Source organism: Rhinichthys klamathensis, unplaced genomic scaffold, assembly GCF_029890125.1.
Source record: "Rhinichthys klamathensis goyatoka isolate OS25496 unplaced genomic scaffold, OSU_Roscu_1.1 h1tg000803l_1, whole genome shotgun sequence".
Taxonomy (NCBI): domain Eukaryota; kingdom Metazoa; phylum Chordata; class Actinopteri; order Cypriniformes; family Leuciscidae; genus Rhinichthys; species Rhinichthys klamathensis.
Genome location: NW_026607195.1, coordinates 157,295 through 177,017, shown reverse-complemented (window position 1 = coordinate 177,017; position 19,723 = coordinate 157,295). Strand labels below are relative to the sequence as shown.

Here is a 19,723-nt window from a genome sequence, read left to right as displayed (position 1 = left end):
TTCACACACAACATAGTAAGGAAGTATTCAATTACTGACGCAGTGCTGTAGTTTTCAAATAAGCCTAAGGTACTTGTTTAGCTGGATCAGGTGCACTAAATTAAATTAAGCTAAACTCTGCAGGGCTGTGGCCCTCCAGGAACTGAGTTTGACACTCCAGGTTTACGATATAACATACGTACATTAGATTGATTAATCTGAAAAACTGTGGCTGGCTGAATCCGAATTCCCTACGTTAGTCCACTAATACAGTTCGATTGAAGGAGTGAATGAAAACGAGTGAGCGTACATCGGCTGTACACTCGTTATTGCGGTGCAATGTGGGATAGAATGAGTGCACTCTATAACGTCCACTATGGTTTTGGACACCACTACAAATGGCTGTCCCCTCATACAATACCCTATTTGAGGGTATAGGGGGCTAAATTAGCCTGTGTTTTTTGCATAATGAGTTTAATTTTAAAAAGTATGTCAGATTTCAACAAACAGTTACATAGCTGTCATTCGTTCCCCAAATCAAGTAGATTGGAGCTGCACTTGCAAAACTAGAAATACCTACCAGGGCATTATGAATATAGTCAGTGAGCGAAATTACATTATTTACAGGGACAGTGATTTAAAGTCGATGATTTAAACAACATTCTAAGAGTTCAATGCTTCTAATTACAGTTTAGTTGCTCAGTTGAGTGCTGCACAAAGTCTGCAGATTTAATGAAAATTCGGTTTCCACTACCTACAGTCTTCGGGAGGACATTTGGTGGTAGAATGCGACATTGTGAATTTGTGTACTCTGTATACAAAGTGAGATTGATCACTCAGAGAATAGAAGTAACAACTCTATTTAGCTGCACTCTGTATGTATCCAGAGAGGCAGCAAACTTGATGGAGGGGATTAAGTTTAGCCGCAGTCCATTCCGTGATCAATTGGGATCCTATCCGAGCCAGCTTCCAATCCCAGACAAGTCGAAGATTGGGAAATGGTCCATTAAATGTTTAAAGGTGCACTAGAGCATTACATCTTACAGTCTGACTCAAAGCGGTTCATTCTGGGAATTAGATAATGTGTTATAGGCTTAGATCATTAGATCACATCAGTAGCCACAATGTTTGACTACAGTTTCTTTCAGAGAGAAGAAGAGATTAACAGCACACAATCAGGAGGGAGGGTGGTAGAGAGGCAGAGATGAAGAGAAAGGCACTGTTGCACCATCCTCTTTCTCGTTGATGTCTGACATTAAGCACCATGTGAATGTCCTCATCATCAGTGACACAACCGCACGGTCACAGCATTAGAAGCATGCAAGGCATAAAAGGGACTCAAACACACCACAGACTATTACTTCACAAAACAAAAAAGCCATACCATCACTAAGAGTTCAAGCCCTGACATGACATATTCATGCATTGTGAGTTTGCTTGCACAGCTTAAAAGCTTTTATCCATGTCTGTTATTTTAAGATCGTTCAAAATGCATTATGACATCATAAGCACTGTGTCCTTTCATCTTAAGAGTTATAAAGCTAAAACGTAACACCGGTTTCTCCCATACGTAACTTAAAGGGATAGTTCACCCAAAAATGAAATTTTGTCATCATTTACTCCAAAAGAAGATATTTTAAAGAATGTATAACCAGTTGACAGCAGCCATTGACTTCCATTGTATTTTTTTTCCTACTATAGAAGTCAATGGCTACCATTAACTGTTTAATTACCAACATTCTTCAAAATGTCTTTTGTGTTCAACCGAAGAAAGAATCTCATACAGGTTTGGAACAACTTGAGGGTGAGTAAGTGATGACAAAATTTTCATTTTTGGGTGAACTATACCTTTAACAGCATTCACCTGTGATCTTTGAAAACCATTAAAAATTCAGGTGTTCTTCATTACGGTGCAATGTGTTTAAAGACTCCCTCAAGGAAAATGTGGTTTTATCTTGACAAGTATATTATGATAAAGAAAAAAATATGAAGTATTATATTGAACACAATTTGAGTAACATGTTAAAGAACTCTGAGACACAACTACCTGGTAAGTTTCAATCACTTTTGGAATTTCATAATCTCACATATATTTTGAAACAACTTCTGTATTATTCTGCTATTATTCAATGTGCAGTGTACATCTTAGAGCTATAAAGAGTGACACAAACAATTCGCCATTGTGATTGAATCCGTCAATATGGATCCGTCACTTTGCACACCCATCTCAACAAATCCTTTTATCCGCACTTATGCAACACTATTTGTTACGCTATATAACAGGTGTTTAGGTATTTAGTATACTTGTAGCATGGGAGAAAACATCCAATGGGCTTTTAGCTGCAGCTCCTCATAGAGAAAACTATGTGTTAAGGGCTAATTCTTTAAATAAAGTCAATTATTAATTGTTATAATAATTAATAATTAATAATAATTTTAATTTTTTTTTAAAGAATAAAATTGGCTTTTGTTTAGATATTCTTGACAAAGTCTTAAGGTCTGGTTCCAACAGCAAAAACTCTTTACCAAAAAAACGGGCCAGAAATTGCCTGAAGACAATAGAAGGTTAAACTGGCTTTATGCAGATAGGCAATTATGTCCTTAACTATAGCTATGACCTCAGTTAAGGATATAAGACCCTATTATAGTTAAATACAGCTAGTTATTTATTTATGGATACCATTGAAGACACACTCATCTGCCAATGATGCACAAACACACACTCCAAATGAAATGCCGCTTTCTATGTACAACAATAAGACAAGTTCTATCATATTTAAGGTTTGAGACAGCCTCTCTCTCTCTCATGCACACACACACACACACACACCTGCAGCATGCGAACTCAACACAAACCACTCAGTATTTATGGGCTGCTTAAGTTAATTATTAATGACTTTTAAGACATGGAGTGCATCAAGTTGTACAGGCCTACTTTCTCCTTACTCAACACTGCCCTTATCAAAAGGTGTTGGCTCTTTAAGCTCCTGTTAGGGATCAGCTAAAGCGGCGCTCAGTGATTTGATCAAATAATGGAAAAGAGGCAAAGATTTTCTCCCTCTAATCCTCCAACATAATTACAACTGTAATGGCTATCCAATGCGAGATTTGAAAAATGATCCGTAAACACACACACATGCACAGACCCTTTGTTGCCAGGAGAGCAACTACACAGAAGAATTTAGAAGAGATGGCGATTTCTTGTAAACATATGGGTTTATGCTGGCATTAACCCAGAGATATACTCAAGGGGAAATTATTTTTTCTATTTCCTTTCCAGTGATGGATCCAAATATGGATGGATGAAGAAGAATGCAATTGTGACTAAAAACACAAAATAAGGAAATATAATTGATCTCATTCCAATTTTTACATTTATTCTGATTGCCTTCATATTAGCAGTAGGTGTTCTTCAAATTGTCCAGAACAGGCACATCTTACATTGATTTCTATCTGTGGGAGGTGGATGATATATTTTAGAAGTCTACCTTCATGTAGCATACCTAAATCAAAGGATGATATCAATGATATCAATTAAGGCTCCAAGGCCTGAACTGTGTTCTATATGCAATCATTTATATAGCTGCTATAAATCAACTTTATCTATGCACTGGTCATCTGCATTGCTTTCAAATGACAGACTGACTGTACCTTTTGATTCAGGTTTTTAAAAATGTGGTGTTTAATATTATGCCTATTTCTGAAACATGATAGGCTTGTCAAGTTCTCCCTCTGATTCCAAACAATTTCCCAAAATAAGCATAATAATGTGAGAATGCTTTTGAGATTCACTTCCTCCTTCCTGAAAAGGTTTAAAAGACCCCAACCAGGTTTCCTTTCTAAAGACTCTGAGGATGGGGTTTGAAATGGACCTGATCCACAGTATTTTTGATTTGACACTAAACTGTTCTATAAATGTCTAGAAGCAGTTAAAGGGTTAAGCTCAACTCCATATGCGACACGACTCATGAATTTCATGCTCTTACATATTTAGCACTATCTTATTTCTTGGTAGAAATCATTTAGTTTGCGAGTAGAACAACTCGGTAAGAGGGAAAACCATCAAACAAGTAGGCTAGCCTACATAAAACACAAGTTGAGAGAGTGTTATGAACATGAGACCCAGAACACAAGAACTCGATCTGCTGGAAGAGCGTTGAACTCAAGATCTGTCCTCCTTGGTGTCAGATGTTCTCCTGTAAATTACTTCAACATGTAGTAACACAAGCCGGGAATCACGCCACATAAAATCACAGAGACGCGATCTTCTTACCTCTTCCCACTTGATAAACTTGCTCCCCCGTTTGAGCACCTCATGGACAGACACCGGTTTGAGCTGTAACGCGTGTACTCCCGGTTTCGCCCCGGCCATGACTGCTGCTGAATCGACGGGTGGCGACGCCTCTGCTTCTCGGTTTGAAGTCTCTGACCTTTAGTGTATACAGAACCAGAACCAGAGCCTCGAGTCCGGCTGGCTCAACGCACGCGGACGCGACTGTCACACATTCACGAGCGAGCGCAGTTTATGACTTTTGCGATTGTTTATTAATCTAAGCGCTTATCACGGCAAGGACTTGAATTGATATTTTCCTTCCTGTCCGTCCATCCGCTTGGTAATGATGAGATCCCCGCTCAGGAGAAACTTTCACTTGACTTTGGTGGTCCCCGCTGGAATTTGCTCCTCTTTTCCTTCATGTTTTCTCCGAACTAAATGAGAGCGCGAGAAGAACAGGGAAAGAGAGAGAGAGAGACGGGGGGAGTAAGGAAGTGAAGGAAGAAAAAGCGAACAGACGAGGGAGTGTTTTTCTTTTCTTTTCTTCTGTCTTTCCGTTGTCATTCCAGTCTTTATAGAAGCATGTGCTGCTGTATCTAAGAACCATTGCTTTCGCTTTCCTAGTTTTGCCCCTGTGTTTTCCTCATTCCAAGAAAGAATGTTAAACGCGAATCTCGCTGGGGGCCAAAGCACTTGAGTTCATAAAAAAATAAAAAATAGTGCTGTCAATCGATTAAAAAAATAAAAACGAATCGCAAATTTAATCTCGATTAATTGCACTAACATTAGGCTATAGGTTTATTATATATATTTTTTATATTGTAATACTTTCCCAATTAATCTCCAAAATAATGTAGAGAAACAACATAATGACGGACATTTTTAATATTTGTTTGATGGCATCTTATTTTATTACTAAGCACTATTAAAGCCAGTATCGTTGATACCATATGATCTCTACTAATTAAATAGTTTTTTTCTTCTTCTCAATTTTAGTCATTAATTTAGTTATTCAACATTAGGCTAAGTCTATAATCGAAAGCTATCATAACATTTAAGTCTTTAAATTTAAACAATCTTCAGATAAACCCTTAACCCTCTATGGCATGACTTTTTGTTTCTTGGGGGGAAAAAATGCCCCCTAATAATGCCAAGCAATATTGTTGACAAACATCAAATGGTCAAACAAACATCACAAATGGTTTCAAGCAATCACAAACATCAAACAATTAACAAAAACAACTAGCTACTACACTGTAAAAAGTGCTACACCCACAAAGTAGGTTTTATATATTTTAAATATTTGTAATCTAGTTTATTTTATTGGTTTTATACAAAAAAAGTATCAAAATACTTCCTCTTTACTTAAAATATATCAGTTTTTATATAACAATATATTTTAAATAAAACCCATGCAATTTATTTGGGTAGTTATTTGTATGTGGTTGTTGTGTACAATAAATGTTATAAAAGTGAGTTGACAATGCACAATTTATTTGAGCAGCTGTCGATGTGACAGGTGTGTTCATCAAACGTAAATATTTTAAATTTAATAAGTTGGCATTATCCCTTTTTCACTGGCGGGGACTCCAGACAGATGCAATATCTTCCTCGGCACTTCAACTGTTTGGTCGCTGCAGCGGATCTGAATTTCAGGGTCTGATTAACACGGTAAGTTGAGCAAATTTAGCCGAATGACTGGTGATGTAAACTAAAGTCACGCAAAATCGCTTACTCCACTAGGGAGCTGAGGTTAGGTTTGCAAATTGTATAGCTAGCTATCCTGCACACATGGTAAGCTAAGATGGCTGCACAGTGTGGTCGATCGGCAGACAACAGCAGCGTTTAAAAACACATACAAGTTACGTATGTAATAATTATTTGCACAAATGCCCTCAGTTATATTGTTAGATTGCACAGATTAAATTTCGGGATCAAATGCGATCGAAACGGTCGCAATTTCGAGCCTTCAGGCAATAGTTGTGCGGGCAAATAAGGGAAAGTAAGATGTGATGTTTTATGGACAACACTTTGTTTTGTGTGTTTGTCTGACAGGACTCAGAGATTATGTTATTATACTTTTGCATTACTAAAGCAGATGCACAGATTAGACTGTAGAGATGTATGTTTAGTAGTCTGTCTGATTTTAGAGATTTGATCCACGTTATTTTAATGCTGCATAGTCAATTAATGACATATTTTTGGTCTAGATTTTTAAACTATTTCTAATCTATTACTTAAAGAAGTTACATTTACAACTGATTTTTTAACCTTATTTCTAACATCTAACATTTTCCCGGTCTTTAGATACCCAAGCACTTTTGTTACCTGGGGTCTTCGAGCTTCACATCCAGGTAAGACAAACTTCAGAATAGATTCAATTACAATTTGATCAGATTATACGTGTTCTGTAAGTCCAATAGACGTTCAGGGAACCTCCATACAAGGTTAAAAACTAGTTCAGATGTGGACATATTTTATGTAATTTAATGTCTCATTTAGACAATTTAAACTGTTTCTGGACCAAATAAACACTTTCAGGATGCATTAAATTGAAACTCATGTTTATTTCAACGTAATTTCTAATTGCAAAGCAACTCACAAACAGAGTAATGATTTCATGATTTTTGGACAAACACACACTGACAACTTTAGACAGTTTAGCATCTGTAATTTATACATATTTGGATCGTGAGAGAAATCAGATTCGAACCAGGGACCTTAAGCTGCCTGCCCTAAGTAGACAGTAATGATTTCATGATTTTTGGACAAACACAGTCTACTTAGGGCAGGCAGCTTAAGGTCCCTGGTTCGAATCTGATTTCTCTCACGATCCAAATATGTATAAATTACAGATGCTAAACTGTCTAAAGGTGTCAGTGCGTGTTTGTCCAAAAATCATGAAAAGAAACTTCACTGTCTGTTAATTGCTTTGCAATTACACATGGAAATTACATTGAAATAAATGTGAGTTTTAATTTAATATATCCTGAGAGTGTTTATTTGGTCTAGAATAAGTATAAATTGTCCAAATGAGACCTTAAATGATGTTGAAAATTGTCCACATCTGAACTAGTTTTCAACCTTGAAAGGAGCTTCCGTGAACGTTCATTACAGAACACCTAAAAAAAGTCGTAAAAACTTTCATTCTGGCTCCTCAGTGGACGTCTTTTCAATGCACGTCTTTGTGACAAAGACGTTGAAAAGATGTCTTTTGGACATAATTTTGCTTAGTGGGTTTATTAATATTGTGATGATATGGGGTGATTACGTTTGCTCTTGAAAGATATTTAAACTGTAGCTTAATTAACAGTAATGTGATGACCAATCAGGTACAGGCAAGGACAATTGCAATTGGTTTATTGTAATGCATCCTTTGAACCAGAAAAATACAACACTCATGCTAGAGTAGATCATGATATTTTAGTACCCACACTCTATGGCATTGTCATGGTAGACTTCACTCTGGTCACATGTTCTAGTCACAGTATCCATCTTGTATCCACCACCTTTAGCAACAAAAGTACAATTTGGACTTTGTGTCTTATCTCTTCTACCTGTCTGCTAATATTCATCTCATTTCCTATTTGTCTGACCAAACTCTTGTTTCTTTTTTGTCTCCACCAATAGAGTCGGGCTGAAACAGAGGTGCACGCTGAGCTTGGCAGTTGCCCACTGAAAATTTACATGTGCCATCACCCCGACACGATTGGGATTATCATATAAGGACAGCCCGTGGTCAGAGGTGTGCCAAACCTGTCGAAAGCATGCTGCCTCCTGTTTGAACTTACCTATGCTCTCGACCTCAAGTATCCCTCAAAACTGGTGTATACTTGAGATATATCAGAGGCTTTTTGTAGGATTGGACCCTGTGCGTCCTAAACCATCATCATGTCATTTTTGACATTGCAGTTCCAGTGTGATACAATGTGATGTTATGGCTCACATTTACCTTGATCCAAACATTTCAGATTGGGCAGTTTGGATATTTCACTGTACTGTTCAGAACAGGTTGAAAATACACTTCTACAGTGTTTGTTTTATATTAGAGTGTACATGTGCGGCCACATTTATTTGCTGTTTTGTAGTCACTGTTAAAAGTGACACTGGTTGACATTGAATAAATTATATATTGTTTTCAATCTATCTTCTCATCTTTTTCTTCTTCAATTGAATTTGTAATTGTTATTGACAATTAAAAAAAATATATTAAAATGTTTATTCACATATGATTAAGTTAATTTTACTAAGAAAACAAAGTTCATAAAACCTAATTAAAATGAGTACAGGTTACTTGTAGCAACTCATAAATAAGTTACCTGTACCAATACAAGTAGGTTTATCTAACTGAGTAATACTAGTACTATTAGTTAACTCAACTTGATTTTGTTGCGTTTGTATAAAGTAATGTTAAAGTGTTCAATATACTTAAAAAAGGCTGCAAGTTGAATCAACATAAAACATCCAATGCAGCCACTTGCCTCACTTTTTATAAGTTAGATCTAGGTATTACTTTTTACAGTGTACTACTAATTACAACTAACACCCCATAACACCTCATGTATAAATGTTCATATTCATATATTAAACATTTACACCAAACAAACACTACACATATACTCATTGACTATGGCAGCGTTCAAGTCATGTCAGATAAGATTGTAATTACGAGTTGAATGCATGAACGTCACAACAAAATTCGTAATTACAAGTGGGAAGCAATGGCGGAAGAAAATAGTTTTCAATCATGATAAATTTAATTCTCAATTTCGACAGTTTAATGTATTTTTTACATATTTATACTATTAATGAAGAAGAGAGATAAAATTTGCCAGAAAACACTATAGGCTACTCTTTTTGCCAGTTTATGAGCTGATGCATGAGTGACCAAACTACATTTTCCATCATTCTCTGTGGCAGTATAATAATAATAACAACAACAACAACAACAACAACAATGAAACATAAATTATGACACATAATGCGCATTCTTTGAGTTTTCCAAACTTGTAAAAACAAACTTCCCAGAAGAACTTGAATGCACCATATGGTCCTATGCAATTTCCGATGCAGCCTCACACACATTCATATATGAAGAACATACTTATTCAAAATAAGTACCTACTCAAGAGAGTATGTGATTTCGGATGCAGCCTAATTTTTTTTCTACTGGCCCAGATTTACTTGCCCTGCCAAACAGCACAAAAAAAGTTGTTTTTTGACCCATGGTATCCCTGTAAACAGTGCTTTAAGATTTTCAGGTCTAACAGGTAAATATACAGAAACTGAATAATTAAAGACTGCACAGTCTTCTCTACATAAATTGTAAATTGAAGATTGTCCTTATTAAAGCTACAAAAGTTATTCAGTCAAGAGCAGTGTGTGATTTTCTCTTTGTCTTGTTACTAACATTAATGACAAAGAGAGAAGCATTCTGTTCACGTATTTAGGGTGTTAGTTCACAGAGAGTGTAGTACAGATTTGGGTTCTTTTTTGCATCTTATTGCACTTGAATGGTTTAATAGCACTTCATTGAATGATAGCGTGATCTTATATTGTAGTGCAGCCAAAGGATAACAGAAAAAAAACAATATTGTTAAAAAATATCAATATTTTTAACGGGTTAAACTGAAAAAAGTTTTCGCAAAATGAACACATTAATTTTGACAGCCCTAAAAAACAAAATAATTTAACATGCATACTAGGGAGGCAAAGAAAAAGTGGTCCTTCAGGAGCAGGATTGGGAAACACTATATGCTGACATTTTGCATAACAGGACCATGGCTGCGTTTACCAAAAGCATCATAAGCCTAAGGTAATCGTAGAGACCATTGATGGCAATTGCTCTACAATCAACTTATGCTTTCGATACTTTTGGGAAACGCAGCCCAGGACATTTTGGCGATTACAGATACTGCCTTCGCTTCTTTAAGGGACCATTTTCATTGGCGGAAAAGAAAAATAACTGCCTATATTTTTAACTGGCCGTAAGTTACTTTATGTTGATCACTTGTTGACAGAGCTGTACCCTTGTATTTGGCTTTTAATAAAGCCAAATAAAAGGGTAAATGTGTGTCAATAAAAATAATTATATTCCATACAAGCACTCTTGCTTATGTCATTGTGCATACCAGTTTGATAAAATCGCTTGTACGAATTAGCTAAACAAACGGTGTCACAGTAGAGTTCAAATGTTTTGATAATACAAACGAGTCCAGTGAAACCATGGATGTTTGAGAGACATAGGATCAGTCTTCAGGTCTTTCCCTGTTGCTTTTTGCGGCATACGGTGCTGGAAGGTTCTAGCTTGTCAGCGCCCTTAATACTGTACCCCCCTCCTCCTCCTCCTCATTCCTGAACAGGTGTCCTCTTCCCAGATGAGAACATACAGTAATTCTCCAGGGAGAGTCAGGAAGCAGAAAGACAGTCAAAGAGTTACCCTTCAAATGTGCACCTTGTAAATGTTCTCAACTTTTATTACTTTTTGGAACACACACACACACATGCGCGCACACACACACATTTTCAATGTCAAGCCCAGCTGGGCCTCTCATTCTGTGCTCTGAATGTGTCTTACAACCCCAGCTGTGAAGAATGAGATTTGTGGACTCAAGAGGGCATGCAGCTTTGGTAAAGCTAGAACAGAAAGTTTGATGAGGAAAAATAACCACTGCAGAGAGAGTGGGAGAAAAATGAGAATATAAGGTCATGAGAGGAGAGATAACTGTAACTTCGATAACTGAGTGGTCCAGTCACTCTAATCACAGACTATTTCTGACCGAAAGCCAAGCACTCACAAAGACGCATTGTATTATAGCCCAGAGACACAAGTTAACATACACACAGCCTTATCCAGAACACATTCGATTATATTTAAAAAAAAGCCATTTAAAGATGTCATCTGAACTTTCTACAAAGTTCCTCCTCTATTTTTTCATCTGTGTATCTGTTTTTCCTAATGAGAAATCCCTGACAGAGTCTACAGTAGCAGCAAAGGCTGATCACATTACTTTTTAGATAGCAGAAATGTGTGCCAAATGCTCTGAAACCTCCTCAAAAGCTTCTTTGTTAAACCTCAGGCAGGACTGACTCAAGGTCTTCCACGGACAAACAGTTGACTGTTGCCATCTAGTGGCACGTCATAACTGGAACGGTAATACCAACCAGGGGAACAAAAAGTTCCAAACACAGGAGCTACATGCTATATTGTTATAAAATTATAGCATGCAATTGATATGATATTTAAGATATATCAATTATTTATATGATATTTAATTATATGATATTTATGTTTATTAGTGCTGCCAACAAATGTGGTTTAAATTAGTCAGAAATTAGTTTTCAATTGCCTTTGGTTCTTTGCCAGGATGCCGGGGTCCACTAGGGGTCTCAGCAAACTTCCAAGGGGATCTCAAGATAAAATAAGACAAAACAAGAATTAGAATTTAGTTGACAAAACAACTAAATTTGTATATATTTCTTATTTTAATTCACCCTCTCAATTAGCCTGGGAAAACCCAGACAACTTCCGGCAAATTTAGATTTGCTCTGAAAGTTATGCCGCGTTCCAGGCAACCTGTAACCCGTGTTTTTTCAACTCGTAACTGGGAGTACATCGATCTAGTACGAATTCACGGGTGGGAAGTCACGGGTTTGACTGCCGTTCCAGTGCACTTTCACGGGTATAAGGTTGGAAAAACACGGGTAACAGGTTGCCTGGAACGATGTACTCCCAGTTACGAGTTGAAAAAACACGGGTTACAAGTTGCCTGGAACGCGGCATTAGTCTGGCAAAGAGCTCATTCAAGCCCATTTCCAATCCGTCGAAATCGAGGCACCAATCAGAAACGTTGGGGCGGGCTTTACACGATGACGACAGCGCTGGGATTTTGAAGCAGATTTTGTAGCCTACATTGCAAAGATGGATGCCGCCGTCGAACATCACTCGTTCGAATCAGCTATTCGCGTCTGTTTTAAGCGATTTGAACGTTTCCCTTTTGTTAAAAACCGAGCAAAACACTCGGTTTTCTCCGCCGCTCTGCATACGTCATCTCCTTCATCGCTCTGATTGGTTTTAGGTCTATCCGCGATGTCCGTTGGTGACGCCCACTGATCTATATAGAATAGTCATTATATAGATCAGTGGTGACGCCCCTCTGGAAATGATTTTTTCTATGATGCTTTGCCAGACCATAACTCAGTTACGAATGGGCTGGTTTTAAACAGGCTACCTCTCAATATGTTTTTAGAAGGTTTATAGAATTTAAAATTAAATATCACAATTTTCGGATTGGAAATTGTAGTATTTTTTTTTGTTTTTTTGTTCAGTAAACCATACAACTGGAAATGTCTGCCTTCAAATAGCTATTGTTTTGGACAATGGGGGGCTTGGAGACAAAAAGGTTGAAAACCACCGTGTTAGAGCCAGATTCTTTTTTTTTACACTACAGCTGTGTTATTAATGCATCGGTTCCCTCATCATTCCTTCAGTTTCTCTCAATGGCCACAGCTGTGGACTAATCAAACTAATCTCTCATCAAAATGGCGCTTTTGTTTCCTCTTCCCACCCACTGCAGGCATCCTCATCGCTCTGTTCCTTCCCAGATCCCTATTTCACTGGCTCTCTGTTGTTATACCCCTAATATAGGTCATTTTCTGTTTGCCAAACACTTTGCTGCAATTAACTTCCTTTATCTGTTGTTTGTTGTGATGCCATCTTTCACTTCAGCCAGGTAGCAGCACAACTGAAACTAATGTCTTGGTTGATAATTCACTGGTTGTGTGATTTTATACGTCTATTGGTCAGAATTGATTAAGTTGTCATTTTATCCTGGGTCAGTCATGAAGGCTGTGAATCGTGTGTTTTCAGAGAAATGCTATGGAGGTGTTTGACAAGAACAGATGTAGCAAACTTCATTGTTTATTTTCACAAACAGTATTTTGAGAAAATGTTCTATAAATCTGAACCGGTCTGTGTCAAATGAATTCAGACTCCAGTCCTGACGGAAGCACAAATATTACACATAAATTCATTTCAACCTTGTACTGCTGCGATTTTTGATTACTCAGGACTTAATGTGCCTGAACTCTCACATTGAGCGTTTGCCTGGGTGACTGGTTTGCCTTTGCGGCAATTGGGGGAGTGAAAAGAAAAGGCTTATTTTGAGTAATTTCACCTAGGTACTTCCTTTTTGTTCATGCTCACACAATAATTTTACCTTTTATAATAAAACTATTCATCGTACACATCACAACACAACACGTGGGTAAAATGACAAGTGTTTTATTTCATGAGGCATAGCTGACATTATTTATTGTATTTTTAGCTGTTAGAGTATATCTGGTGGCATTAACCATTCTTAAAAGATTATGTCAAGTTCACACAAGAATCAAGTCATGAATGCAGCTTTACCCACTTAACCCTCACACACCTAGGGATCATAAAATTCTACTTAGAGACCATAGCAGGGTTGCAATACTAAATCTACACTAGATTTATTAGCACATGACAGCGTATAATTCAATAGAAAAAATAATGCAGCAATAATGTCATACATATTCAAATATCTGTACATATATCTGAGTGTACAGATGCATATTATGAGAAAAACTGTGTCACAGCATGCAGTGGGTCTACTGGACTGTAAGATCCAGACACAGCATTTTGAATAATTAATTGTCTTCATGCCACTTGTAAAACATAACAGTTAGAGGTAGGAATGTGCTGTGACCTCTGAAATCAGCCTACAGCATTCTAACAACATTCCACTTCTTACTATTTAAAAAAAAAAAATCATTTTTAAACTCAGCAAGTTTCGGCTGAATCTAAAATGTCTACTGGCACTTTCTTTGTCAGCTGTATATAAGGATTTTAAAAAATATATATTTTACAACTGGGCTTTGAATTATTAGAAAATAATGCACACCTGAGGTGGTAATGCACGATGGGCGATGCAAATTTCTGTATCGATCCGATACCAAGTAAATACAGGGCCAGTATCGCCGATATCGATACCGATACCGATACTTTTTCATTTTAAAAGCATGCATTTGAACTTGTATGCACTTTCCTGTGCTAGAGCAGTGTGTCATGATTTATGAGGTGAATGCATCATTAATATGCTAAATCTGAACACGTTTTCATGACTACTAGTCCTATTTTGTGATTTGTGCTCTCAACTCCCCTTTAATTAGTCAGTACAGTAGCTGCGTTTACATGGTTCAATCGGAATTAAATCAATCCGATTGATGAATTCGAACATGGTGTTTACATGAACGATAAATAAAGTAATCGGGTTAATATGTGCGTTTATATGTCACACGTTTCAAATCCGATCTGATTTTTTGACATGCGCACACTGCACGAATATACAGAGTTTCCCGCTGTTCACGCATAAATATTCTCCTCTATTGGTTCTTTATTTGTTTTAAACAGCAGACGTAATATTAATTCGTCTCTGGTCAAAATTTAGAGCATATTGACAGTTTTGCCGTGCTGCTTACTGATCACGCAATAAAAATGCCCCTCCACGCGGCCAAAACCAGTCGTCTGTGGATGAGAATCCAAAACAAGGACTGATGGGACCTTGTCCTGCTTCACCTAACAGACGCGCGAGTGAAATGAGAATTTTAAAATGACGGGAAACTTATTAGTATGACACTTTATTCAACAGGAAAAACAGCTCGTTCAGCGCGTCATACGTCATTACGTTTATTTAACGTCATTGCACATGCGCAGTCCTTTCAGTTTCGGTTTTCAATACGATCAAGTGTTTACATGTTCTCTCGATCGGATTACAAAAGGAGTAAACCACCCCTTTCAATCCGATCGAAATTTCAATCGGATCGAGTTCAATCGGATCGATTAAGGTGTTTACATAAAGGTTTTTTAGTCCGATTGAGCCGTCAATCCGATTATAAGTGTCCATGTAAACGCGACTAGTGACTTTTACAAAACTACCCTAATTATAGTACTAGCCTACTAGTACTAGCCTACTGTTCAAAAGTTTGGGGTCTGTAAGATTTTTATTTCTCTTAGTAAAAACTGTAATATTACAATTTAACAATTTAACATAGGCTATCTGTTTTCTATGCCATAGTAAACTGTAATTTATTCATGTGATCAAGGCTGAATTTTCGGCATCATTACTCCAGTCATGATGATAATTCATTTTAATATGCTGATTTGCTGCTCAGGAAACATTTCTTATTATTATCAATGTTGAAAACAGTTTCATATTTTGTTGGAAACCCTGAAACATTTTATGCAGAATTATTTGATGAACAAAGTTGAAAGAACAGCATTTATATGAAGTAGATTTTTTTTAACAGTGTAAAACCCTTGACTGTCTCTTTTGATCAATTTAATGCATCGATCCTTGTTGAATAAAAATATTAATTTCATAAAAAAGATCTTACTGACGTCAACATTTTAAACCCTTATGTACAGTTTTGGTTTGTTTATTGCGAAATAACTCCCGATTGTTTCTCTGTCATCTAAGCAAGGCTTCGTTTCCCAAACGCACTGGGCCTGTGAGCTCAGCGAAGCACCAGCATCGAACGCTCTCTGTGATTGATTGGTTTCGTCTTGTATACAAATGGCTAGGAGAAAAGGTTCTATCCTACACAATTACCCGCTAACATTCGCTTATTTTTCCACTTAGAAGCTTATTTTACGCACTGAATTGCGTGCTAAATTAATAAAAAATTACTGGTAAAAAAAAAACACATTTGGATCGATATTTTTATGTGAGGATCGATTCTTTTAGCCTCGTGAGACCATCCTGATCTCGCGAGCTTTCAAGGTTTCACTCGCAGATCAGTCTGGATACTTTCCGTTAAAGAAAATTTGGGAGCAGTTCACCAAACGAACGTCCAATCAGCGTTGGCTTTGAGGCGGGTTGAGGTGTGACGCAACGAGAAGCGCGTCAGTTCAGTCTAAAGAACATGTCGGCTTCAGCGGATGAAACTAGCATCAGCGTGGCTATCGAGCAAGTTTTATCGGAATTACAGAGTATTTCTTCACTGAAAGAAGAGCAAAACACTGCTCTGGAGGCTTTTCTCAGAGGAAAAGATACGCTCTGTTAGTACGTCATATGCTTCGTTGATCTGATTGGTTGATTTGGCCCGTCTATCACCAACATAGGCCAATCAGCTAACCAGTATTTTCGCCCCTTACCAAAACTACTTCAACGGAAGGTTTCCAGATGGATATGCGGAGCAAATCCATCTGGCGGAGTCAGGTTACGATTCTTTTCGATACCACGTCAGTATCGAAGTATCGATACTTTAGGATCGATCCGCCCATCACTATAATGCAGCCACGACCCAAAATGGAGTGGCCGCTACACCTCGGGTATGCATTATTTTCTAATAATTCAATGGACCGGAGTCAATTATTCCGCTACTATATGGTTACCACACATGATCAAAACATTGTTCAGATGTTATATTTCAAGACATTTGTCTTTTTTGTCTTTGAAATGCTTTTGAATGTAGGAAAAAGTTCTTACGCATCTCATCCCAAGCTTTCGTTCCAAAATTTAAATTTAAAGCTATACAGAGGCTTGAGCCATTGAGAGAGAGAGAGAGAGAGAGATTAATTGTGTTTGAATTACCTGAGTTTGTGCGTCTCTCAACAGTCTTCGACAAGCAAAACTGTAAGTTTATCTGCTTCAAGAACAGCACCGTTGTTACCTCGCTAATGTCATGTAGTTTTTAAGTTGCTAAACTTTGTTACTGATACAATTGTTGGAGAAGCACTGATAAAACGTTTCTGTGCGAGTACGTGTCCGTATTGTATACTTTACTATTGCATACATAATAAAATGTCATTGTGGCAAAAAACATGGAAATAATTTGTTGTTTTTATCCTATTGTTTACATAATTTGCTTAGTCAGTGTCAATGTGGGTTTTGGTTCTTTTGCTGTATGCTGTAAGGACCTTTGAAATAACTGAAATCATTTGGCAAATTGATATGGAACTGTAATGCGGTCCAGACCTGCCTGGAACTACTATATCCGTGCGTTTCCCTGAAAATAATTGCACAAATACACAGTTTGTCAACCATTCAGATTCAAGCATTCAACAGCCCCGTAGTATAGGCTATAGTAAAAGCCTGTTCACACCAAGGATGATAGCTTTGATAACTATGATATAGTTCTAAAGAATTCTTCTAAATATAAAATAATAACTAATTCAGAACGATTTTTTCCCCAGCTGATGAACGATGAAAACATTGACAGCCAATCAGAATTCATAATAATTTAAAGGTTCTCTAAGCGATCCTGGGTGACGTCACTTCTTGTTGACGTTCGAACTATTGTCAAACAAAACGGAGGCTAGCTAGACCCTCCCTCCTCCTCATCCGCACACTAGCCCCCCAAACCCTTCTTGTCGGTCATTGGCTGGAACAGTTTGTTATGTTTTGGGGAGCGGGTCGCCGCAGTTTGCTTTTGTTACTGTTTGTGGAGCCTGGGCTGTCTACAGAGATCGCGTTTCTTTACAGTGTGTTCAGGGGACAGGCAGCCAGCGGTTAGTGAGGAGATGTTTGCTGTATGTGACAAAAAATGTTTTGGCCTAAAAAACGCGTGACATCGCTTAGAGCACCTTTAAAAAGAGCTCAATCATTTAAAGCGGCAGACGACTGAGTCACTGTGTAACAAATAACTTACTCTTATTTGTCCCAAATGTACCAGTGTGGTGGAATGGATGCATGAATTTGTTTACTAAATGCTGCTTGTTCACGGTGAAGCTGTTTATCTTTTGTTCCTATTTTTTTGTTTTTCTCCATGTCATACCACACATTAAATAATAGACATTCTTAGATTCAATCGTCGCACGTTGTTGGCGGTTCATTATTAGTAACTCAGTCAATAGCTTGACAACATGGCTGGTCATGTGAAGTTAATATGGCAGCACCCATGAGGGGGCGACCCACTCCAAATAGAAATAAACAGGTTTTTCTAGAAGATTTTCTTAAGGCCCGGTCATACAATAGTGATAACTAGCATCCACACCAACAGGCGATAATGTTCTGTTTATTATGAGCATGTTTTGCAATTATGTTTTGAATGCTGCCTTGAATGTCATTTGGATTCTGATTGGCTGTTAATGTTTTTATCATTAATCAGTTGTATAAAAAAATGTTCTGATGTAGCTAGCAAATTGTTTGTGTGTAGGCTACCTTTAAAGTGGCATTAAACGGAAGTTACGATGGGTCTTTTCTTTCCTATTGTGACATACACTATATTGCCAAAAGTTTTGTGACGTCTGCCTTTACATGCACATGAACTTTAATGACATCCCATTCTTAATCCATAGGGTTTAATATGGAGTTGGCCCACCCTTTGCAAGCTATAACAGCTTCAACTCCTCTGGGAAGGCTTTCCACAAGGTTTAGGAGTGTGTTTATGGAAATTTTTGACCATTCTTCTAGAAGCGCATTTGTGAGGTCAGGCACTGATGTTGGACGAGAAGGCCTGGCCTACTCCGCTCTAATTCATCCCAAAGGTGTTCTATCGGGTTGAGATCAGGACTCTGTGCAGGCCAGTCAAGTTCCTCCACACCAAACTAGCTCATCCATGTCTTTATGGGCCTTGCTTTGTGCACTGGTGCGCAGTCATGCTGGAACAGGAAGGGGCCATCCCCAAAGTGTTACCACAAAGTTCGGAGCATGAAATTGTCCAAAATGGCTTGGTATGTTGAAGCATTAAGAGTTCCTTTCACTGGAACTAAGGGGCCAAGCCCAACCCCAGAAAAACACCATAATACCCCCTCCTCCAAACTTTACACTTGGCACAATGCAGTCAGGCAAGTACGGTTCTCCTGGTAACCGCCAAACCCAGACTCGTCCATCGGCTCGCCAGACAGAGAATGTGCGTGATTCGTCACTCCAGAGAATACGTCTCCAGTGGCGGCGTGGTTTACTGCATCCGAAGCTTTGCATTACACTTGTGATGTAAAGGTTGTATGCAGCTGCACGGCCATGGAACCCCATTCCATGAAGCTCTCTACGGACTGTTCTTGAGCTAATCTGAAGGCCACACGAATTTGGAGGTCTTTAGCTATTGACTCTGCAGAAAGTTGGTGACTTCTGCACACTGCATACCTCAGCATGCGCTGACCCCGCTCTGTGATTTTACGTGGCCTACCACTTTGTGGATGAGCTGCTGTTGTTCCCAATTGGTTCCACTTTGTTATAATACCACTAACAGTTGACCGTGGAATATTTTGTAGTGAGGAAATTTCACGAATGGACTTATTGCACAGGTGGCAATCACGGTACCACGCTTGAATTCACTGAGATCCTGAAATGGATGAGAGACCCATTCTTTCACAAATGTTTGTAGAAGCAGTCTGCATGCCTATAGGTGCTTGATTTTATACAACTGTGGCCATGAAAGTGATTGGAACACCTGAATTCAATGATTTGGAGGGGTGTCCAAACACTTTTAACAATAAAGTGTTTA

The 19,723-nt window shown here is 38.0% G+C and overlaps 1 protein-coding gene across 4 annotated transcripts in view; it reads right to left on the bottom strand.

Annotated features, from left to right (window-relative positions):
- The window catches only part of plcb3 (phospholipase C, beta 3 (phosphatidylinositol-specific)), a 64,158-nt gene extending 59,304 nt beyond the window's left edge, over positions 1-4,854 (bottom strand). For 3 of the 4 annotated variants that reach the window (XM_056243540.1, XM_056243541.1, XM_056243543.1), the window contains exon 1: positions 4,253-4,854. In XM_056243540.1, the coding sequence (XP_056099515.1) occupies positions 4,253-4,351 (99 nt within the window). In that variant the 5' untranslated portion in view covers positions 4,352-4,854. The remainder of the gene's footprint in view (positions 1-4,252) is intronic. The other variant, XM_056243542.1, reaches the window with a different exon arrangement.
- Between the last annotated feature and the right edge of the window lie 14,869 nt (positions 4,855-19,723).